We start from the raw sequence: 25,480 nt of genomic DNA, 5'->3' as shown, positions 1-25,480 counted from the left end.
CTGAATCTGAATTGGTGTTGTACACAGCTCATTCTCTGCTGTAAGGGGATCATACGAATGGATTATTATTGTTCATAAATGAGGTTTTGTATCGCACAGAGCAGAGGGAGCACCGTGACCGTCCCACCGCCTGACTACTACACCGACTACAGTATGCGAGCGATAATTTGCTGAAGCCTGAGTTAGATTTATGTAACTGAATTTATAATGTCAACATCCATAAAGATGAGCTCAGGGAAGACAGAACCCTCCCGTGGAGCACAAGGGCAAATGGTGTCAACATTGTTAAAATGTCAACATTTAACATGTTGCATATTATATATTAGATGTTACATTTAGACAATGTTGACATGTGAAATGCATGGGCCGGCATGCAGAAGCGGGGTATGTAGATAATATGCGGACAGTCGGGATGCCGGCGGTCAGGATGCCAACACCAAGATCCCGACTGCTGACATTACCACCAGCCGGAATCCCGGTGCACAGGTCTAGTCTCCCTCGTGGGGGTCCACTACCCACATAGAAGGAGAATAGAACCTTGTCACAAGTGAAGTGGGCCACTGTGCCCGCAGCCTGGCGCTTGCAGCAAGTTCACAAGGGGCCTTGTTGCACTGTCGGGAAATCAGACTGAACACCAGAAGGGAAGGATAGAGTCACGCACTAGGGGGTAATGGTTAGGTTACAGGAAGGGTGGTTAGGCACTAGGGAGGGGGGGCTGGATGTTAGGTACTGGTTTGAGGATAGGGTTAGACTCTAGGGGAAGGGTTATGGTTAGGTTACTGGTGGGGAGGTTAGGGTTTGGCAATTGGGGTGTGGAGGTTAGGTACTGGTTTGAGGTTATGGTTAGGTTAGGGGAGGGGTGGTTAGGGTTAGATACTAGGGGAAGGGTTATGGCTAGGTTACGGGAGGGGAGGTTAGGGTTTGGCAATGGGGGTTGTGTAGGTTAGGTACTGGGTTGAGGTTATGGTTAGGTTACATGAAGGGTGGTCAGTGTTAGATACTAGGGGAAGGGTTATTGCTAGGTTACTGGAGGGGTGGTTAGGGTTAGATACTAGGGGAAGGGTTATGGTTAGGTTATGGGAGGGGAGGTTAGGGTTTGGCACTATATGGAGGGTTATGGTTAGGATGCAGGAGGGTAGTTTAGGGTTAGACACTAGGGGAGGTTAGGGTTAGATACTAGGGGAAGGGTTATGGTTAGGTTACGGGAGGGGAGGTCAGGGTTAGACTCTAGGGGAAGGGTTATGGTTAGGTTACAGGAGGGGAGGTTAGGGTTAGATACTAGGAGTAGGGTTAAGTTACTGGAGGGGTGGTTAGGGTTTGACTCTAGGGGAAGGGTTATGGATAGGTTACTGGAGGGGTGGTTAGGGTTAGACTCTAGGGGAAGGGTTATGGGTGGGGAGGTTAGGGTTTGGCACTATATGGAGGGTTATGGTTAGGATGCAGGAGGGTAGTTTAGGGTTAGACACTAGGGGAGGTTAGGATTACGGTACAGGAGGGGAGGTTACGGTTAGACACTAGGGGAGGGTTATGGTTAGGTTACAGGAGGGGTGGTTAGGTTTAGATACTAGGGTAAGGGTTATGGTTAGGTTACGTTCGGGGTGGTTAGGGTTAGATACTAGGGGAAGGGTTATCGTTTGGTCATGGGAGGGGTGGTTAGGGTTTGACTCTAGGGAAGGGTAATGGTTCGGTTATGGGAGAGGAGGTTAGGAATCGGCACTATATGGAGATGGCTAGGATGCAGGAGGGTAGTTTAGGGTTAGACATTAGGGGAGGTTAGGGTTAAGCTACAGGAGGGGATGGTTATGGTTTGGCACTAGATTGAGGTTTATGGATAGGATACGGGAGGGAATGTTAGGGCCAGGCTTTAAGTCCTCATCTGCTGACAACAAGTCCCTGAAGACACCAATATGAACCAGCTTACCAGGTAATTTACTCCTAGGCCCAAAGCTGCCATCGGAAATTGTGGGGCGCAGAACTGACAAAATAGGCATGGCCGGTCTTTCCTTTCTCTAACCCCCGGATTTCCTGGTGAGACCGGTGTCTGCAGTACTGGGCGCACTACTCAACCTCTACACTGCTTCAAGGGAAATGGGTGAACTTATAATTTATAAACTCAGGTCCTAGGCCCCCTTTCTATCTGGGCCCAGGACTGGGGTCCCTGCAGCCTCCCCCCCCCCCCCCCCCCCAACGGCTGTCCTACCTAGGCCTCCTGGGATTTTTCACCAACATTTCATTCATGTTGACATTTAATCAGTGTCGACATGCTGGATGTTGATTCGGTCAATGTTGATATTGCGAGCATGGCCGCATTGTGACATTCTGGCTCTATTCATAGACATTAGAAATATTTACAGGCTGAATATCAACAAAATATACAACACCCGTTGACTATATATGATTTGTAGACATACTCCTGGCCATTCACATGCATTACCACAGGAAGCCGGATTCCATCTTTATAAAGCACACAAAGGCTGCAGGAAATGATAAACCTACAAGTGTCTGTAAAAGCAGACGCTGTAATGGAAGCGGCCGCGGGGGCATCCGCCTTTATGCTCGGCAAATGGCCTCATACTGCCTCCTTAGTGATCTGTCCACTTGAACATGGAAGGTACATTAGGCATTAAGCAGCTCTCAGGAATAATTATACCCATTATATTTGCACTTATATCGCCATCACAAAGACCAGCGCAGCTTGCAGGATCCCAAAATAAAGAAATACATGTCTTTACAATTCCGGCAGCTTCTTCCTAATAAACCCGCTCAGTACAGTTTGTCCATACGCTGAAAGTTCTCTTCTCAATAGAGTGGAACCTAAGATACTCTAAACACAAAGGTAGAAAGTAATAATAAACGGCAAATGATCACAGAAGCTTCTAAGGGGGAGGCGTTAAAGTGAAATAAGCTTCCGGTAAGGATGGCTTAGTAGGGAGGGCTTCCAGTGGATACTGTTGGGTTTGTAGGGAGGATGGATCTCATGAGGATGGATTTTATTGGGTGGAGGGAAGGGTGGGGATAACTGGGGAGGTCTTCCAATGGGGATAGCTTTCAGCAAGGAAGGCTTCAACTGGACAGAGCATTCATCCTGGTGTGCGTCCAGTGGGGATATCGTACAGATGAGAGGGATTCTAGTCATGATAACGTCCGGTGGGGATGGCTTAGTCGGGAGGGCTCCCAGTGTATACTCTAGGGTTTGCAGTGAGAAATGGTTTCACGGGGATGGGTTTCCATGGGTGCTTTCAGTGGGTAGAGGGAAGGGTGTGGATAGCTTACAATGGGGAGGTCTTCCAATGGAGAAAGCTTCAAGCCAGAGCAGTTTCCATTGATAGCTTCCAGCCAGGATGGCTTCCACTGGATATAGCACTCACCATGGATGGCTTCCGGTGGGGATAGCTTCCAGTAGGTAGGGTGTACAATGAGGATAGCTTCCAGTGGGGATAGTGTCCAGTAGGGAAAGCTTCCATTGGGGAGGGCTTCCAGTGGATTCAACTTCCATGCTGCTAGTTTCTGGTGAGGTTATTGTCCGATGGGGAAAGCGACCAGTGGGGAGGACTTCCAGTGGAGTTAACTTATATGGTCATAGCTTCTGGTGAGGTTATTGTACTATGGGGAAAGCTTCTAGAGGGGAGGGTTTCTTGAGAAGACAACTTCCTGTGGGGCTAGCTTCCAGCGGCAATGGCTCCCAAAGGGGATTGCTTGTAGTGCGGAGGGCTTCCAGTGGTAAATTCTCCAAGTTAAGATGATTTGTAGCGGAACGTGCTTCTACAGGGGAGGGCTTTCAGGGAAGATGGATTAAAGAGAGTAGGGCGTACAACAATGAGGGCTTTCTAAGGGTTGGGAAGCCTTTCAGAAAAGATGGATTTCAGATGGGAGGACTTCAAATAAGGAGAGATTTCCGAGAGCGGCTTTCCAATGGGTAGGACTTTAAATGGGGATATATTCCCGAGAGGAAGACTTCCAGGAAACTGAGTTTTCCGGGAAAAGGACTATCAGTGGTGAGGGCTGTCAGTGCAGGGATACCAGTGATGACGGCTTTTAGAATAATTTAAACCTGGGGGGATGGTGGTTAGTGAGGAAGGCTTTAAGTAAAGGGGGCTTCCAGCAGAAAGAGCTCTCGGGTGCAGGAGCTTCTGGTATGTTTGTGACTGTGTTTGAGGGGTCTTCCTGCGGTGAGGGCATTTAGAGGTGGTGGGTGGGCTCCTGTACATTAAAAAGTATATCCATATGTTCTGCAATTGTGTCGCTTTCCTTTTAAAGTCTGTGTTAAATCAACCGTCCATATTTAATTACAGTGACATACTGTATAACCATTTTTTTTTGTAAGTTCTATTTAAATATCAGGCAGCAGATAAAGAGAATCCTTCTCCAACGGGGAAAGTGCTGATGAGAAATGTGTCAGCTTGCAGCGAAACCTCACACAGACGGAGCATCACGGAGGTGCGATGTTGGGGTGAAATAAATCACAAGTTCCGCTTTACCTTATTATTCAAGCTTAGAGTTTATAGTCTAGGAATACGGGGCCTTATTCTAGTTCACTCTTTCTGACAAAATTCTTCTTAGATGGACAAAACCATGTGCACTGCAGGTGGGGCAGATGTAACATGTGCAGAGAGAATTAGATTTGGGTGAGTTATTTTGTTTCTGTGCAGGGTACATACTGGCTGCTTTATTTTTACACTGCAATATAGATCTCACTTTGAAGTAAAACCCCACCCAAATCTAATTCTCTCTGCACAAGTAACATCTGGTTTTGTCCAGCTAAGAAGGTTTTGTCAGAAAGAGTGAACTAGAATAAGGCCTATGGTGAGGATGATAGACAATCCATCCAGCAGAGTGATGTGGGGTGGGGTGGGGTGGTATGGTTTGGTGTGGGTAACAATGGGAACCTGTACAGCTAATTAGTATCAGTGACACATATAACATTTGGAAACTAATGGTGATTTAGAAGAATATTTTCTCTAATGCTTATAAAGAAGAACTCTCCAATGGTGCCATCACATAAGGTGCCCCCGGCAAACTCACTGTGCCAGCCGGCCAGGGGGCGTCCTGCTGTACATTGTATTGCTCTGATATCAGGGCACAGACACATATAATTATTAGATGAATTTCTGCTCATTAATTTTAGCCTCTGAATGACTCCGGTAACTCATGAAGCCGGAAGCTGTAAACAGTACAAGGCCGGGGGACGGCTGGAGACACAGACTGAATGGAGAAAGTTCTGCCACAAGTAGTTAGGAATGCGGAGAGCCCCCTCTCTGGAGGATGGCTGTATTTTAGCTTATCACATTCTATTTGCTTGCTGGAAGAGTCAGAGACCGGAGCTGCTAATGCAGTTTGATGCCTCCCTGTGTAATGATCTGGAGGGGAAGGTTTACTTCTCAATGTGAAGTCACTTCATGTCATTCCGAAGAGGATCAAATCATTTCCAATGTACTCTCTGTCCCCGGGATTTGTAAACAAAGTTCTCGGCAAAGCAATAACCCTTAGTGAGCTGTAAATGAGGGATTCACGGCGGCTTTCAGGCCGATATTTCCGCTCCAACAGTCGATGTAACAGGTTCAGACATTATAATCTATGTGTCGCATTGCATCGGGCGGCCAGAGGAACACCCTGATTCCAAGTGCATCTGTCACCCGCATACAGAAGTAGCCCACGCCTCAGTGATGCTGATAAATCATAGTGAATTGGTTCCGGTGGCTTTCTTTCCTGGAATACTGGGACCTTTTGGGACCTGTGTTCTACCCCCACCCCTTGACTGCTTTTAAGGAACACTGGACACTGCACCCCCAACCCCTCTCCCGCCATGGACGATTGTGATTCGCTTATGTGATGTATCGCTGAATGTTGCAATGTGTGTGTACCAGTCCTATAGATCTATTGCACAGCTAGAACCGCATTAAAAAAAAAAAATTGTGTCAGAAATTACCCCATGTGTCCCCCCCTCCGGATCAGCCAATGTATATAGTTACGATAGATAGTTTTTGAAATCTCTTCAGAGTTAGTTATGCAGGAAAATGTGTGATTTACATCCGTAATAATGTTGAACTGTATTTTATAAACTTACTGCTTGAGCGTAGGCGCCGTAGGCCCCGAATTGGATCGCCATGGGGTTGAACATTCCCATCTGTCCAGCCATTTGCTGCATGCGCCTCATTGTGCGTTCTTTGTCTGTGTCAGCAAACTTCACCACCAGGCTCGAGGATGCCCCCTAAGGGAGAAAAAAAGTATATTAGAAAAATAATTTTATTTAAAAACAAAAAATACCAGCAGTAGTTTCAGACTCCGAAACGCCAAACACGTGTTCCTGGAGCCTCGTTATTTTTTGTATTTCAAATCTAACAATAAAGTATCAGACAATCAACGCCTCATATGATATTATATTATAAAGTGTCGCTCAATAATAATAATTATACGGACCATCGGAATCCCGACTGTCGATAATCCATACCACACCGCTTTTAATGCAGTGTAATACAGCCAAAGCGCAGGGCAAACCCACCGTGGTCCCACTGCCTGCCTGCCGCAGTTTGCACAGATGCCTCTAGACCTCCGTCAGTATACAGGATGTCAGCACTTATGTCAGCAGTATAACTTTAAACATGATTGTGAAGCCCGCGTTCAAAGTTGTAATGCCGACACAGTTAAAGGCTTAAACTAGCATTACAATCATGTTGGCATGAAACGTAGGCATCGTCCTGTATTTCAGTTTGCCGACATATTGAGTGTTGACAAGCTGTCTACTTCTTTTCTAGGCATACAGGTAGTTCATCCGAAATAAGAGATGCCGACACAAAAATATGCCACATATGATTAAAGCATATTCTAGGCGATGTGTCACCCACTAACGGCCTGATTCTGGATCGGGTGCTACCGTATACCGGTACATCCACACGGTAACCACCCATTTCACAAAGCTTACGTCTGCGTGAGATCTTACTCCTATGGAGGGATCCGATACGATTTGCCGGCGGTCGGGATCCCGGCGGTCGGAATCCCGACACTGGAATCCCGACCGCCGAAATCCCGACAAGGGGGGGACATGGATCGCCCCCCCTTGCGGGCTCGCTGCGCTCGCCACGCAGCGGGCCCGGTGCCTCGCTACGCTCGGCACGCTATTTTATTCTCCCTCTATGGGTGTCGTGGACACCCACAGAGGGAGAAAGTTTCGGGATTTCGGCGGTCGGGATTCCAGTGTCGGGATTCCGACCGCCGGCAAATTAACTGCATCCCCTATGGAGATGTTGCCCTTAGCAACCAAGCAGATTCTACTGCCGCTGCACTCGGACTGCTTTACCGGTCCCAATTGGCGGTGAAAAGTGTGGAGAAAAAAAGTGAAAAAATCATGAAAAAATTATGTCAACCTTTTCCACATATCGACCATTGCCATGTCGACAATTTATTGTGTTGACTATTTGACAATGTTGACCTTGTGCATGTCAACCTTTTAGTGTATACCTATCTGCTGTCGACCGGAACCCTTATCTAGAACTTTCTACAAGATAATAGTTGGTATCGAATTGGTTGCTATAGTAACATATCCACTTCTGAAAGCCCCACTGTAGTAAATTTACCCCATGGTATACACTGGGCAGACCAGCTAAATGCCCTGATTCAAACCAATAGAGATTGGGGTGATTCAGGTTGGTGCGGTACGCTGCGACATTTGCGGCGCCCAGTCTTCTGCAACAACTGCCAATGACATAAATGACTTTTTCGCCTTCATCTACAGCAAATAAACCAACACAACACATTTATTAGGGTTCCGAACATCATCTTATAAAACCAACTCCGTCTAGTTCTCACGTACCAGCAAATAAGCAGCTTCTGGCCGAGTGCGACTCTGTGTATATTGACCAGAGATCCTAATTAGAAATGAATGGAACACACATGTTCTGTACTTTGAAGTCACCAGGGGGAAAATCTCCCATTTTTTTTTAAAAGAGGCATTATGTTGTTATTGATCCGTCCCTTAATTGCACCTCATCGACAAAGGAATATTTTTAATGCATACATTTCCTGCTAAGTTTCAGCCTTCCCTGCCCTAATTAGACTGCAACGCTTATTTAATTAACCATGATCCGCTGTGCTATCCACTAAGCTGGTTGTAATGACCGCAGAGTCGTTACGGCGGAGTGACAAATAGGCGGCGGATACTGGCTCAGGCACTGCAGATGAGAAGCCGTTTCTTACTGTTCATTTTTGAAAGTGCCTGTTTTTTACGGGGCATCTATTGTTCTGTGTTTCTGTGGTTCCATGTAAGAGGCAAGGAGAAGGCTTATTTAAAATGCTTGTAGTCATAGGGATCATTGGGACAGATTTAATAAAAATGACGAAGTGATAAAGTGGAAGGTGATAATGCACTAGCCCGGTGGTTCCCAAACTGTGTGCAGTGGCTCCCTGGGGTGCCTCAGGACACTTGCAGGGGCGCCCTGGGTTTGTGGTCCAAGACCGATTTAAATTATATACAGGTATAGTTAATTATTTATGGGCAAAACCAGCGCTGGTGGCTGCCAATCATAAAATATGTACAAGTAGAAGCAAATCCTGCCCGTTACCACATAACTGACCCTAGGAATCGCATATAATCCCAATCTAATTAATTTTTTTGGGGGGCCTAGGGGTGCTGTGAAAAAATGTTGAAACCCTAGGGTGCCATGATTCAAAAAAGATTTAGAACCACAGCCAATAAACTGTGTTTGAAAAATGACAGTTAGGAGATAATTGGCTGGTGCATTTTGAACTCCCACTTTATCACTTCACCAAGCTTGATACATCTGCCCCATTGTGGGAAATGCAGGGAAATGCCACCGATGATTCCTTTTGAATGTTCTGTATTTATCTCTGATTTATTTGAATTTTTTTCCTTAGATATAAAAGCTGCATAATGTGGGTTATGAGCAATCAGAGTGATTGTTAGACTTTGCAGGGAGTGAGGGAGATCGCTTTTATTTCAGGGAGTCTCCTGGAAGATGCAGGAGGGAAGGCAACTATGATGTAACATAGAGTTACAGTATCCTGTCTGAGCTCATAAACTTTTCCTAAAATGCTGCAGGGTCTCAGGACAACACTCTGAGCCTGATTCTGGCCCAGTCACTGATGTCTGTGAATTGCAGAACATGATTTTTGGACATGCGCGCAAATGCTTTAAGTTCCGATGGCGGTGGTGGGGGGGGGGGGTTGATGGTGCCGCATTGCTTGGCTGGAACACAGCATTTTCTGGGAGCGGGCCAGAAGGCACAGGCACGCCATCACGTGCAGATGCAGCGACACAAAACATGGCGGTCGTGCATGCACAGCCAGGGAGCTGCCGGTCATGTATGAGCCCTTCGCTGTGGGGTCCGGCAAGACTGCTGAAATTGCACGCAGTATATACTCTCTGTCCACCACAGCGTAACACAGAGCCACATTAAACTCATGAATTCATTTGTCCCTATTATACTCAGTTACAGGGCCCCAAAATAATAAAAATATTGACGAGCCGTAATTATATTATTACTGCAACAATAACGTTTACAATAATTATAACATTTACATTTATGCAAACAATAACGTGCATGTTAATTGGGACTATTATTAAATAATTAATAAGAGATGCGCCAATTATAGAACCATCTCATGACACCGACGGTCCCAATACGGACGCTGCGGCCATCGTTACCGTAATTAATGCACATAAAAATATTATGGACCGTATCATTTTTTTTTATGTTATTATCTGTAAATATTATTTCCCTGAATAATAAAACCTTTAAATAATTGTAGCTCGTCATTTTTTATTATTATTTTGGGGGCCCCTAATGGAGAATTAAATAATGACAAAGTAATATGTATAATGTGGCTCCTCGGCCCATCATTGTGTTCTGCCCGGACAGCTAGCACAAATTGGGGCGACTCAGGCCGGCTCGTTCAGGTCCACCGTCCGAATGTGGTAAAACGCCAACTGAACAGACCGTGAGTGGATTTTTCATGTGAACACCTCCTCCATCTGTGGGAACCTCCCCCATCCTCCGATGGTCGCCGACCATCGAATGATGGACCGAGCGGTCAGGCAGCACCGTGTGCTCCGGACCACTCAGACATTTCTCCGTAAAACAGCAGAGATATGGGCCGGCAGCTGGCATCTGGCTATGTCATATATCCGCCCCCCACACGTGCGTCACGGCCGCATTACCATACTTACGCCCAGAGTTTTCATGAAACGCGGGGAATACACATATGGTAATGAGCCCAAACAGCCCTTCACGCCCCTCTCCACCCCCTGCTCGGATGTTTCCGTACGATCATTTTCTGCACAGACCTCACACCGTGTTCATACGTGTGAGGCGTTCGCACATGCGCAGATACGCCTCTGCACATGCGCAACCACCAACCATCGGCCGTCCGTCTGCACTCAGAGCCATCCGACTCAATCACAATAAGGGCCATAATGCTGATTAAAGTATTGTCCCGCTAATACCAACATACGGTTTTTCTGGATAGCAGTAATTGGCGTCTAATTCTACATAAAGGCTACGGACTCTCCAGGTAACTATAGGACATTTGGGAAGCCTGTGGGGTGTACTGTACTCTACCAGATTGGGGGGGCATGAGTAAATGACATTATACATTAGGAGAGGCGAGGCACTCTGCGAGCTGATAGCAGTCTTTGTACATTAGGTATAATCGGCGCCGAGCGCCTCTTTCCTGATAATTTAATGAAAACTCAGATAATTTTAAATGTCCGTGTTGTCCTTGTACCTGTTTAGTGCGAGATTCAATCCAGTAGATGAGGTTTTAATGATCGCACTGACTATCTGTAATTGTTGTGTAATTGGCCAATACAATTTCACACTAAAAAAAAAAGACAACCGGCTTCTCCTATTGGTGATTAATATTCCACATCCACTCCGGGATACAAATAAAAAGTCATATGAAGATCATTCGTTTTATTATACAAAGAGGAGAAAGCATTAACAAGAAATGTTAAAGGGAGGTGATCCGATCAACGTGCCCCCGCTGCCTAGCCAGGGGTGGCATTCGTTCCATGCACTCAGACAATATTTATAGATACACATTTACCAATGGGGAGCGCAGGGTAGTCTCATCTCAGCCTCTGTTGTATAGTTTTTAATGCTTATGCTTTATTATTTATTTATTTTTGTTACATTGTAGACTAGACATGCTAAGAGGCAGAAAGTAGATCATATAAAGTTGGAGGCGTGAATATTGATTCGAGTAGAGGTGATGAGATACCGCAATCTTCCCATAGTGTGATCACATTGATACTCTGTGCTGGCAGAGGACCCTGCTGCTTCGCAGATATAACCCTCACTGGTTGCCATCAAAAAGATCCTTGTTAGTTATCAATACAGTGTGTGCCTGAGCTGTATCCCTGCTTCCCACATGAACAGTGAAAGTAGAAACCTGGACTGGAGATTACAGTTCCAACTGTCAACAAAACAAACGTAAAAATAAACAAAGGACAAAAGATATAAAGAAAAAGTTTATTTAAAAAAAATTTCCCCTTGCCACTCCTGATTAAACCATCCTGTGCATGAAAACAGAAGCATCGACCAAACCGCTGGTGAAGGCTATTACCTGTAAATGACAATAACAGTCACCATTAGTAGTGGGTGTTGCATGGATGGTGCTTGGGGAGAAGGTGAGAAGTAAAAATAGGTGGAAAGAGCATATTGTATATGGTGGAAGCAGTGGAGAGGGAAGGTGTAGAAGAAGGAAAGAAGAGGGAGGACATGGATGAAGCAGAGGAGAGGCAAGGTGTGTAGGAAGGAGAGAAGAGGGAGGACATGGATGAAGCAGAGGAGAGGCAAGGTGTGTAGGAAGGAGAGAATAGGGAGGACATGGATGAAGCAGAGGCGAGGCTAGGTGTGTAGGAAGGAGAGAAGAGGGAGGACATGGATGAAGCAGAGGAGAGGCAAAGTGTGTAGGAAGGAGAGAAGGGGGACATGCGGGAAATAGAGGAGAGAGCAGATATCTAGGAAGCAGTGAGAAGATATGGAGGAAGCAGAGGAGAGGCAAGATGTAGAGGAAGGAGAGAAGAGGGAGGACATGGATGAAGCAGAGGTGAGCCAAGGTGTGTAGGAAGGATAGGAGAAGGAGACCATGGACAAAGCAGAGGAGAGGCTAGGTGAGTACGAAGGAGAGAAGGGGGGCATGGGGGAAATAGAGGAGAGAGCAGATATCTAGGAAGCAGTGAGAAGATATGGAGGAAGCAGAGGAGAGGCAAGGTGTGTAGGAAGGAGAGAATAGGGAGGATGTGGATGAAGCAGAGAGGCAAAGTGTGTAGGAAGGAGAGAAGAAGGAGGACATGGATGAAGCAGAGGAGAGGCAAGGTGTGTAGGAAGGAGAGAAGAAGGAGGACATGGATGAAGCAGAGGAGAGGCAAGGTGTGTAGGAAGGAGAGATAAGGTGGAAGCAGTGAGAAGGTATGAAGGACATAAAGAGAAGATATGGAGGAAGGAGCAGAGAGAGAAGATATGGAGAAAGGTGAGAAAAGATATGGAGGAAAGAGATATAAGCTATGGATGAAGCAGTGAGAGGATATGGAGGAAGTAAAGAGAATATATGGAGGAAGGAGAGAAGACATAGAGGAAGCAGTGGAGAGAAAAGATATGGAGGAAGAAGTTAGAAGATATGGATGAAGGACAGAGAATATATGGAGCAAGTAGAGAGAAGATATGGAGGAAGGAGAGAGAAGATATGGAGGAAGGAGAGAGAAGATATGGAGGAAGTAGAGAGAAGATATGGAGGAAGCAGTTAGAAGATATGGATTAAGGAGAGAGAATATATGGAGGAAGTAGAGAGAAGATATGGAGGAAGGAGAAAGTAGATATAAAGGAAGCAGAGGAGAGAGAAAATATGGAGGAAGCAGTGAGAAGATATGGAGGAAGCAGTGAGAAGATATGGAGGAAGCAGTGAGAAGATATGGAGGAAGCAGTGAGAAGATATGGAGGAAGCAGTGAGAAGATATGGAGGAAGCAGTGAGTAGATATGGAGGAAGCATTGAGAAGATATGGAGGAAACAACAAGAAGAAACATTGTGGTGGTAGGAGAGAAGCTATGGATGAAGCAGGGTAGAAATAAGATATATAAGAAGTGGAGGAAACAGCTGACACTGTATAGGGGGAGAAGGGGCGAATTCACACTTTAGCCTTACAATATGTTGGGAACGGAACATTATACATATTTTCGCCGGAGAGTAACTGTGAGATACTGTAGTGGTACCCGGTACGTCACCACACAACACTACACTAATATTGTTATTTTCTATAATGGGTTAAATTTCCTTATGACGATTCCTTCCGCCAGAGAAAAGCTATTTCCTGAGTTGTCAGTGGCAGAGAATTGAGCTGTTGCACAAACCTACATCTGACAGGTTGCTTTTTCCAGTTTCCTTCTCACCTATTGATATTCAATTACCCAGCATGGGCCTCCAGTGCTGCTCTAACCACAGCAGAATAGAATATGGATCACATGTAGCCTCCTCACTGACTATGCAGAAAGAATAAAGTCGTTTTTATATACAGCGCATCTCATACCATCAACCGGGCTCCTTAGGTAAGTAGCACAGCATTCCACATTAACCCCTTATAACTCGTTTTTTTCCTTCCTACCCAAGAAGTAGAACAACAAGTCTCAGCATAGCTGGCTGCCAGATTCCTGCATTATACTTTAGGCTTGATTGAGCAGGATGTTTGATGGTATATCTGTACAGAGCAGTCTATTCTGCAGAGTGGTGACATCTGGCAGCAGGGCCGCCATCATGTGTGGAATGCGGGGTCCCCAGTACTGGGCCTAGATAGAAAGGGGGCCCAGTCCATACTTGCTGACATTTCATGGCTCTTCTAGGGATGGCCACCAACCATTGAAGATTCAAAATCATTGATGGTTTATGGCCGATGTCGAATACTTTTGCCATTGATGAGGGACAACCAGACGGTTTCCCTCTGTCGACGGCACAGAAACAAATATTTTTTACCCTGGTCTCAATAACCAACTAAGTCATAATGTCTAAGAATCACTGTCCAGGGCGGTGGCCTAGACCGCACCATATGTTTCACTCTATACGGACCAAACGGATGGATGAGGACACACCTGTATTTCGTTGATCATCACCCTGTCTTCCTTATATTCTCTTTTAATAGCTATGGAATATGCTAAACTTATGTAAATAAATGCTAATACATAAGTAAATAACAAAATGTAGGAGTTTCCGATGCCTTGTAGGCCGGACCATCTTCAGGCACCTTCCCCTAGTCCCGAGAGCTGTAGACTATTACCAACATGACTAGGACAGTCCAGGATCAGAAACTAGATGGGATTTCTAACCAGCCCATCCGCCGTTATATCAGCTTTACATAAGCAATAACATAGAGTAGGTGTTTTCGCTGCCTTGTAGGCCGGACCATCTTCAGGCACCTTCCCCTAGTCCCGAGAGCTGTAGACTATTACCAACATGACTTGGACAGTCCAGGATCAGAAACTAGATGGGATTCCTCTCCAGCCCGTCCGCCGTTATATCAGCTTTCCTCCCATCAGATCCGCACCATTCCTCTTCCTCAGTTTGCCGCGCAGAAGCCGCCACGTTAAACGCGAATAAAAACACATAAACACATAAATAAATCATCGCCGCTCCACAGCCCAGACGCATTTCTCTTTTAAACGTTTGCATTTTTATGCTATTTGAATACTAAAAATGTTAAAAGCTTTCCGAGTGTTTCAACTCCAAAGCGGAAACTGTATCCGAGAAAAATGTCTGTTCAGAGGACGGTGGCCCCCCGGGGATCCTTGTCATGTTTCCGAAGCCTCCCCCCAACTTTTCATCTTTTTTTTTGTTGATTTAGCCCCCTTACCGTCAGACCCATAAAAAGACATTACAGAACCAATTAGGCGCGTGTGTATGAAGCTGGGCTGCGAGTCTGGTTGTCAGTTTAGCCCTCTTATCCCATTTGGAGGTAATGAATTCTATGGCACAAAACAGTCGGAGAGGAGAGAGACGGAGTGTGTGCGGCCCGCCAGGTCCCTAAGGGGATTTTAGCTGTCCTGCCAGCTGCCTGCCCCGTTACAAAGATGTGACTGGAGAGAGAAAGCAGCGCAGATGAACACTTCATCCCCAAAAGGCCATCCTTTGTGTCTGCATGATTCATACCCCCTGTCAGGGAGCCGGGCTGCCTGGCACTATATTTCCGGGCCTAGCAACAGCTGATTTATGATCTCATTTATAGAACAATGGGTATGGCAGGGAAGAACGGTCCTGCGCCTCTTACGGCTGGAATTAAGGGAACGCCGTTGAAATAAGATGGCAATAATGCTCCTGTCTACATGGAAGCAGAAGTTGGCAGCGACGCAGATTAACTGTGAAACTGCAGCAACTTCGCTCGATAATCATGTCATCCTGGGACGGCTCTATGGTCAACGTGGGGGGGACGGAAAGGGATACGCCCATAAGACTCGGCCTGTGGGCAAGGCACACTCTGTTCTAGGCTAGAAGGGGGTCTGGGCAGTGTGTCTACAAGAGGCATTGATTTTACAACAAGTCAGTTGTTACATGAGAACCTGACAAATGGGGATTGTATTTTATAGATGTCTGTTGACTGGAAACATCCGGGATGCGTCTCTCTAAAGAGGCTGCTGTTTGTTGTGTTGCTTCAAACCAGCAGAACATAATTACCCACAGCCTGCCCCGCGCGGCCTCTGACCCTACACCAACAAGATGGCTGCCACTATTGCTAGAGCGCCACAGACCGGAGACTACGCAACATCCTGAGCTGCAACAGCTGCTACCAAGCCTGGCTACCACCTGCTGGTGCTTTATATGTTCTGCTCCATCCTGATATTAGGGGAATGTAACAGTGAGTACGCATGCTACTGCTTGATTATTTACACTACTGGTTAAGTACTGGGTTGTGTATTGACCTTGGTGGCCTGATTCAGATCTCACCGCTGCTGAGCGAATTTGCAGCGGTCAGCAATCAGGTAATCGCTGCCCCGCTATAGTGAAATCCTGCCTTGTGAATTAATGTGTACGGTGTGCGAAACAGCAAATGGATGTGTACGGCTAGCAGAGGTTTCGCACAGTAGAGAAAATGTCCAAAACCGTTCGACAGACGCTGACATCGAATTCATTTTCCACTGTGCACCAGCCATCGCAAGCTAGGAGAAGCCACAGTAAACATCGATAATCGCCCGCTGTGCCAATACAAACAGCAGCGATTTGGCCTGAATACAGTCTGAAATTAAAATATCAAGTATGTAAGAAATGATCATTTTATTTTGTGGCCCTATGAGGATTGGGGGCCTGCTCTATTTATCTAATGGTGGGAAGCGTCAATCACTGCCACAAGGTATCACCATCATGGGTGGGTGGTATTGCCCAAGCCCCTAAGAGTCCTCTTAGCACTGGCAGGTTGGCAGCAGGTACTGGTGGGCACCCGCCATATTTCCAATTTGTTACGATAGAAATCTTCCTGTTGGTAACAGATTTAGGAGCAGCTGTCCTCTAGTGCTGAACACCGCAGGCCCTAGAGCAAGGTTTGGATCCAGGCTTGCAGTGCTGACCATTCTCCTATGTCACCCTCCCGGTTCTTCCATACAGGCCCGCTGGCCCGCGTAGGCGCAGTGAAGCCCTTTTATGGGTTCTCTCCATTTTTACAGACCTGAAAGTGGGTGCAAACAGCTGAATAATCACAATAATATGGTCTGACACTCATCTCCGTGTCCCGTAAGCACCTGCAATGGTTCCACCACTTTAATATTCAGTACTCCAAATAAAATAAGGAATAACGGAAGGTGGCGACCGCTAAGCCTCATTAATTGTCAGGGGTATGGGTCATTGGACCCACCCAATATAAGTCGACATTCATTGGGATGACGACTGAAGGTCGACAGGCCTTCGGTCGACACCTGAAATAGTCCGACATGGCTAAGATCGAAAGGATGACACAAGCATTAGATTGACAATGGGAAAGTCAACAGTCAAAAGGTCGACATGAAATGTTTTTCAAATATTTGTCCCAAATGTTGACACAGTCGACATGGAAACCGTTTACGGTAATAATGGCAGGAGCCCCCGCCCCTCACCATCTCATACAAGTACATTGCTAATAAAATCCTAAATACAGAAGTGTTTCTCGGATTAATCTGTAAAAACAAACGAAACAAGATCAGAAAAATAATGAGAATTTAATTTTGAAGAATCTCCCCCCCCCCCCCCCAGCGACGCGCCGTGACACCAGCAGCGCTGTTCCTGTTAATTTTCACAGTACAGCTGTCAGCGAGGCTGTAAATAGGGCCCCTCATAGCCAACACATTTCTTCCACACATCAACTGTTCAATTAACAGAAGAAGGGAAGAGCGGGGACGGCAGCCTTCTATCCGGGCTTTGATGTTTCTCTGCAATTTATTAAAGTGTACACAAATCTAATTACAAGCCCCACTGCTCCCCATTTACATGAATCTACTCCAGTTCAGGGCTGTTTATATCAAAATAATTGTTAAAAAAAAAAGCCCAAGAAACATTTCGGCTGATCCGGGGAGTCCCCGGCCCACTCTGCGGAGCGGATCATGAGGGTCCTGCAAGACGGAACGGAGTCTAGGAGAGGAATTCCCAGATGCTGCTGCTGTTCTGCGAGATAATGACGCTCGCTGTGATAAACAGGTTGTGTCAATAACGCAACAAACAGTTATCAACAAAGAGCGCAATCAGCAGAAACACTGGCGGCTGGGCGAGATGGGATTATTTCTGTATACTGCGCTGCGCCCCGCTGGCATTTCCCTGCCCAATTCACGTGAAAGTTTAGGGGGTGGTATTGAGCTGGAGTTAAACCAGTTTGCCGATCTGGGCATGTGTGCCTACTGGGGGTTATTCAGACCTGACGGCATGACTGCAAATTTGCTGTCCGGGCGAGGGTGTGGATCATTAGGTCTCCAGCATGTTGGTCGACAGTTATTACGTCGACACCATTAGGTCGACATGCATTTAGGTTGACATGAGCTTAGGTCGACATGGGTTAGGTCAACAGGGTCATTAGGTCGACAGGGTCATTGGATTGACCCTTGGGGTAGGTTGACAGTCAAAAGATCGACATGGGGTTTTTCACATTTTTTTGTCCCGAATGTCGACACAGACAACATGGGCACTGAAACGTAGCACCGCTGCGCTCACCATGCTTCAGGCACGGTACCTCGCAACGCTCGACACACTATTTTATTCACCCATCATGCCCTAGTGGATGATAGGGCATGAAATACCGGCTGACAGCACGTCGGCTCAAAAAAAATGTGAAAAACCCTGTCAACCTTTGATTCTATCACAGCTGCTGAGAAAGTCCTGGGCTATGTACACACTGCACACACTGGGGAATCATTACATGGTGAGCGGCTGTTATCTGGGAGTGTCAGGGAATACGCAGGCGTGGCCAGGTGTGTGAGGGGAAGTCATGTGACATCAGCTCCGCCCCCGATCAGCCTGATTCTAACGCAGCCGCTGAGTAAGTCCTGGGCTACGCACACACTGGGGAATCATTACATGGTGAGCGGCTGTTATCTGTGGGTGTCAGGGATAATGCAGGCGTGGCCATGTGTGTGAGGGGAAGTCATGTGACATCAGCTCTGCCCCCGATCAGCCTGATTCTATCACAGCCGCTGAGTAAGTCCTGGGCTATGCACACACTGCACACACTGGGGAATCATTACATGGTGAGCGGCTGTTATCTGGGAGTGTCAGGTAATACGCAGGTGTGGCCAGGTGTGTGAGGGGAAGTCATGTGACATCAGCTCTGCCCCCGATCAGCCTGATTCTATCACAGCCGCTGAGTAAGTCCTGGGCTACACACAGGCCGCACACACTGGGGAATCATTACATGGTGAGGGGTGTGGCCAGGTGTGTGAGGGGAAGTCATGTGACATCAGCTCCGCCCCCGATCAGCCTGATTCTAACGCAGCCGCTGAGTAAGTCCTGGGCTACACACACAGGCCGCACACACTGGGGAATCATTACATGGTGAGGGGTGTGGCCAGGTGTGTGAGGGGAAGTCATGTGACATCAGCTCCGCCCCCCGATCAGCCTGATTCTATCACAGACGCTGAGTAAGTCCTGGGCTACACACACACTGCACACACTGGGGAATCATTACATGGGGAGTGACTGTTATGTGGGAGTGTCAGGTAATACGCAGGCGTGGCCAGGTGTGTGATGGGAAGTCATGTGATCTCAGCTCCGCCCCCGATCAGCCTGATTCTATCACAGCCGCTGAGTAAGTCCTGGGCTACACACACACTGCACACACTGGGGAATCATTACATGGGGAGTGACTGTTATGTGGGAGTGTCAGGTAATACGCAGGCGTGGCCAGGTGTGCGATGGGAAGTCATGTGATCTCAGCTCCGCCCCCGATCAGCCTGATTCTATCACAGCCGCTGAGTATGTCCTGGGCTACACACACACTGCACACACTGGGGAATCATTACATGGTGAGCGGCTGTTATCTGGGAGTGTCAGGGATAATGCAGGCGTGGCCAGGTGTATGAGGGGAAGTCATGTGATGTCAGCTCCGCCCCCGATCAGCCTGATTCTATCACAGCCGCTGAGTAAGTCCTGGGCTACGCACACACTGGGGAATCATTATATGGTGAGCGGCTGTTATCTGGGAGTGTCAGGGATAATGCAGGCGTGGCCAGGTGTATGAGGGGAAGTCATGTGATGTCAGCTCCGCTCCCGATCAGCCTGATTCTATCACAGCCGCTGAGTAAGTCCTGGGCTACGCACACACTGCACACACTGGGGAATCATTACATGGTGAGTGGCTGTTATCTGGGAGTGTCAGGTAATACGCAGGCGTGGCCAGGTGTGTGAGGGGAAGTCATGTGACATCAGCTCCGCCCCCGATCAGCCTGATTCTATCACAGCCGCTGAGTAAGTCCTGGGCTACGCACTGACTGTACACACTGGGGAATCATTACATGGTGAGCGGCTGTTATCTGGGAGTGTCAGGTAATACGCAGGCGTGGCCAGGTGTGTGAGGGGAAGTCATGTGACATCAGCTCCGCCCCCGATCAGCCTGATTCTATCACAGCCGCTGAGTAAGTCCTGGGCTACACACAGGCCGCATACACTGGGGAATCATTACATGGTGAGGGGCGTGGCCAGGTGTGTGAGGGGAAGTCATGTGAGGTCAGCCCCGCCCCCGATCAGCCTGATTCTATCACAGCCGCTGAGTAAGTCCTGGCCCACGTACATTCCATGGTGAGCGGCTGCGATTCACCTATACCGCATATTTTCACCAGCTGTGCTAAGAAATTTGCAGGCTTACACAGGGCGGGATGTCTCTCTGACTGGGTGGTGTACACCTGGTCAGAGGGCTCTGTAATTTGTAAAGGTCTGAATAACCCCCACTATACACACATATGTAGTTATGGTATGCTATTTTTAATTTGCATTCTTTGGGGCTCATTTATCAACGAGTGATAAAACCCATTGTTAGTGATAAAATGTGTTGTGTTTTATAAATGCTGCTCCAGCCAATCAGCTCCCATCTGTCATTTTTCAAACACATGACAGTTGGGAGCTGATTGTCTGAAGCATCATTTATCATACAAGCTTGATCATCCACCAACTGTCTTATCACTTATTGATAAATGAGCCCCTTAGTGTAATGAATTAAATGTAAACAAGCTTAAAGAGGAATTGTCATAAATCCTAGCTACAGGTATTACTGATTACTGTCAGCCACAAGAATACCTCCACACTGTCCTGGTTTCCACGGGAACGCCCCGGTTTTCCGGCGTTCCGGCATTGTCCTGCGGCGAGGGAAGGCAGTTGGGAGTCCGCCCCTGTCACCTGGTAAATAGACGCATGCGCACAGCATCTTTTCCCGTGCAAAAGAGGCTGGTGGCTGACCAGCAGCTTACATAGCCGATGGCCACGCCCCCTCACTGGCGAAAATGGGGGCGTGGCCTCACGGTGTGAAGCGATTTCAAGGCCAAAGTCATTCTTTAATATTTTTTTTGTCAGTTCTATTCAAAGTCAGCTGCAAATAGATATAAAATCAGATGTCGACTACCGCTTCCTGCTGATTTTCAATTGGACGAAACAAGTCACATGCAGCAGCCCCTTAAGAGTTCGGACACGACCACCAGAGTCATCGCAACGGCACAGCAGCTGCGTATACATTCCCAGCACACATGCATATCCTTCAAATATCGTCAGCTCGAGTAAATGAACAAGTAAAATGGCGGCCCGACCAGAGACACCCAAACATGGCAGTCACACGCCTGTGTTCGATGCCCGCAAGTAGTGCTTGACTTTCATTTATTTATTAGTCTACTGTTTGGTCAATTATTTAAATTTCATTTTTTTTTTAAATTATTTTACAAATAGAGATTTATTTGATGGGAGTTCTATTTCAGATGGGCTGTTGCTATGGGCAACCAATCAGATGCTATCTGTTATCTTCTAGAAGGGGGATTGTACGTTGTAAAAACATCAATGTTTCGATGTTTCAGAGTTTGTTTTGTTTTTGTCCACCTTGGTATTCAGCAAAATCAACCAAAATTCTGTGGAAAACACAGAGGGCCAGAAGTGACAAAATGGAGAGTGATAAACAGCATTGGCGTAACTATAGCACTATAGCACCGCATATGGGGGCTCCGGGGGCTGCGGTGCTATAGTTACACCTCCCCCCAATCCCCCACAGGCTTACCTATTCCGCTGGTCCCGGCGGCTCCGTTCTTCTGCTGAGGACCACCACAAAATGGCCGCCCCCATATAGCACACAGTTCTCTGAAACTGTCTGCTGTATGGGGGCGGCCATTTTGTTGTGGTCCTCAGCAGAAGAACGGAGCCGCCGGGACCAGCGCGAAAGGTAAGGCTGCGGGGGATTGGGGGGGGGGTTTGAATGGGCGGCTGGGGGGCGCCCAAAACGTAGCTACGCCGCTGATAAACAGCCAGCCAATCAGCTCCCGCCTGACATTTTTCAAACATAGTCTGTGACCTGGCAGGAAGGAACTGATTGGCTGGCTGTTTATCACTCTGCATTTTATCACTTTTGAAGCTTAGCGCATCTGTCACATATCCACTTCCATGCGATAATTTACCAGAAAATGGGATGTATCCAGTGGCGTAACAATAGTCCCGCAGACCCCACGGTGGCGGAGAGGCGCTGAGAAAGTGTGGGCGCTGGGGGTCTGCGGGGCTATGGTTATGCTGCTGCAGCGTCTGTGGCCGGGACTCACTTTGGCAGCTGTGTGGTCCCGGCTCTCCGTCTCCTCCTCACTCCTGCTGCAGTGAAAACAGACCCTCCCAAAATGGCTGCCCCATACAGAAGACAGTTTTTCAGGATGCTAGAGGAGGTGGCGGCCTCCTCTAGCATCCTTAAAAACAGTCTGCTATAAGGGGCAGCCATTTTGGAAGGGTCAGTTTTCATTAGGAGAAGTAAGAGGAGCTCCGGACCGCAGCGCACATCAGCCCGACAATGCTACAGCGGGGTAAGGAGGGGGAGGGGGGGGGTTTAGTTAACTTTACTTGGGGGGGGGCACTGCTGAAATCAGCGGGGGGGGGGCATATTTATTAGTTACGCCACTGGATGTATAGTATTATCAGATATCTGATTACAGTCCTTTTATCTTCCAGCTATTTTATACCTAATTTCCACCACTGTTCGCTGAAGACGGGGCGGGCTCTGAAGTCATGTGTCTCCTGCTTCTACAGGGGAACGCCCATCATTTTACACCCCATAATCAGGCCCTTTAAATGTTAAAGTACCTTTATAGGCTCACGAAAAATACTGTATGAATTTCAACCATAAAAACATAGAAATGTGAGCGAGTTAACGCATCAGTATTCTACACTCATTATTAGGACACACCGTAATAACCGCGGCCTCAGCAGACGATATCAGCAGAACGACGGAGCAACCTGTCATTATATCCAGTTAGTGTTCGGCACAATGAGTCTTCTGCATGGCTATGACACACTCCACTCCTGCGAATAACAGCACAAAGGGCCTTTCCTGATGCTCCTCACAATGTGCACCGAGGCCGAACTGATGCCGCAGACGAGTATTCTCATTTGTGCACATCTTATACTTCATAAATCAACAATGGAGAATGAGCGCTTCGTACGCACAGTGGGGCTCATTCAGAGCAGCACGCGAGGCCCATACAGACGCTGAACGTTGGCAACTTGCACAATCGGTCAAAGGAATGAAGGAGTTTGTAGCGGCATTCGCCTAAAGGGGATCATTCGGATCTAATCGGCCCATTGCGAATTCACAACGGGGAAAGTCTTCATTTTGGGCCCGCATGTAAGGCTGCGAATGGTGTCCATTCTCAGGCCTACGGGGACATTCGGCAGCGCTTTGCATTAGTTAGCACACAAATAGCGAAATACCACTGCTTCGCGAATCAACCAGAATCAGGACCACAGTCACAGGTGGGCTATGTGCCATTAGCTGATGCTTCTGCATCCAGGGTGGAATTCAGCGTGGAGCACTATTCGAAGAACTGCCGCTGCCCAGTCTTAACGAGAAAGCGCCCCACGCAAAATAGTGTACGAATTGCACATGGATCGCTAACCGAAATCCATGTGCAATTCCCGGAACATCGCAGAGACTTAGACCTGATGTATCAAGCTTCAAAAAGTGATAAAGTGGAGAGTGATAAACAACCAGCCATTAAGCTCCTAACTGCCAAGTTACAGTCTGGATTTGAGACAAAATGGCAGTTAGGATCTGATTGGCTGGTACATTATCACTCTCCATGTTATCACTTTTGAAACTTGATGCATCTGGTCCTTTGCCATCTGTGCAAAATATGTTTGGGGCTTCCACCGGGATGCAGTCAAAATCCCGACGGTCAAAATCCCGACAGGGTCAAAATTCCGAATGGGTCATAATCCCGACAAGGACAAAATCCCGACAAGGACAAAATCCCGACAGGGTCAAAATCCTGATTTATAGAATGTACAGGTGAAACAGTCAACATGACTTTCGGTCGACAGGTCGTGAGGTCGACATGGGTTTTTTCACAGTTTTGTGACCCGACATGTGCCGACAGGTGGTATTTCATGCCCTACCATCCACTAGGGCATTGTGGGAGAATAAAATAGTGTGCCGAGGGCAGCGAGGCACCGTGCCCGAAGCATAGCGAGCGAAGCGAGGAGCTGCGGTTCACTTCCCTGTCGGGATTTTAAATGTTGGGATTTTGTCCTTGTCGGGAATTTGTCCTTGTCGGGATTATGACCCATTCGGGATTTTGACGGTCGGGATTTTATACCGGATCCCTTCCACCAAACGGCAACTAAAATCAATCTAGAGAGGGAGCTGTGAAGACAGAGATTGGAGGTAGGGACAGATAGGGTCTGGAGGTGGGGTGGAGAGTTTGTGGGCTAAAAACTGTCACAGCTCAAAGCTAAAGTACATTGCAGAAACCGTCATTTTGATGGGCTTTTAACAACTATGTAATAATGTATTTGGGAGAACAATTTGTTATTAAAAAAGAACAAAATTAACTTTCAAAACATAGATGTAAAGATTAGGACAGGATTTGTCACAAGGCCCGTGAGGCATAAGCCTAGGGGCGGCGCCTATTATGGGGACAGCCGAGCCGAGACGATCCTCCGGTTCCTCCCTCCCTCCAGGTCCAGGGTGCGGCCAAAAATGTTGTGCCTAAGGGTGGCCTGACCCCTAAATCCGGCCCTATGCCACATGTGGGAGAATTCCATAAGTGGAACGTGGCTCGGGTGCAACAAAAACGTCAAAAAAGAAATGAACCTCAAACCTAATTAATTTTATTGTCTTTGTGATCATGTATTTTGTGTTGGTGATGTTGGCAGTAGAAGCATTGGGACACGGCTTGGAGGACGCCCGGCAGATAAACGTACCAGTGTATGGGCGCCGTATGTAGTGCACCTGTAATGTGACAGATGAGCAATGCTCTCCCAGTAATTTCACACATGCATGCCCAGACACACGCCTGTGGTACCAGGGGCAATGCGCGGAGGAGAGCTATCGGTTCTGCTGACAATCTGCAGACAGATTCATTTGGAGGAATCCAGCGTTGCACCTGTGGAAGTGACAGAACTTCCCCCTTCAGAAGTGAACTCGGGGGTACGGGGAGGATCATTAGCATTCCGCACATCGCCCGTCCCCCGGCTGCTCACATGCGTCGAACTGCTGCTCGTGACTCCAGGTTCAGAGCTGGGAAGGGGGGGAGCGTCGCACCAGCAGCTGCCAGGCAGCTGGGCCAGTCATTCGCATTGAGCACTTGATAATGTCTTGTTTTCACAAAATATGTTCTGCTTTTTGTTGCGATCGCCCATGTGTGACTCGGAGGTGCTGCAGTCTTCAAGGAGACTCTTTGTACTCCTGATTACTTTCTGTTTTATTGGAGATGTTCAGGTTGTGTTCTGCGCATCGTACACTGATTACACACAGGGCGGTTAATGGAGTGCGCTAGACGTAATGTAATGAGCAGCAGAGTTATA

The 25,480-nt window shown here is 47.4% G+C and overlaps 1 protein-coding gene across 1 annotated transcript in view; it reads right to left on the bottom strand.

Moving 5' to 3' along the window:
* CELF4 (CUGBP Elav-like family member 4) overlaps positions 1-25,480 on the bottom strand; it is a 667,347-nt gene that overhangs the window by 6,990 nt on the left and 634,877 nt on the right. Inside the window, exon 7 of the mRNA XM_083151898.1 lies at positions 6,065-6,208. Within this exon, the coding sequence (XP_083008024.1) occupies positions 6,065-6,208 (144 nt within the window). The remainder of the gene's footprint in view (positions 1-6,064; positions 6,209-25,480) is intronic.

The sequence above is a fragment of the Crinia signifera genome, chromosome 1 (genome assembly GCF_055691185.1).
Source record: "Crinia signifera chromosome 1, ASM5569118v1, whole genome shotgun sequence".
NCBI lineage: Eukaryota > Metazoa > Chordata > Amphibia > Anura > Myobatrachidae > Crinia > Crinia signifera.
The sequence above is the reverse complement of the archived record's forward strand: the minus strand, read 5'-3'. Positions and strand labels throughout refer to the sequence as shown.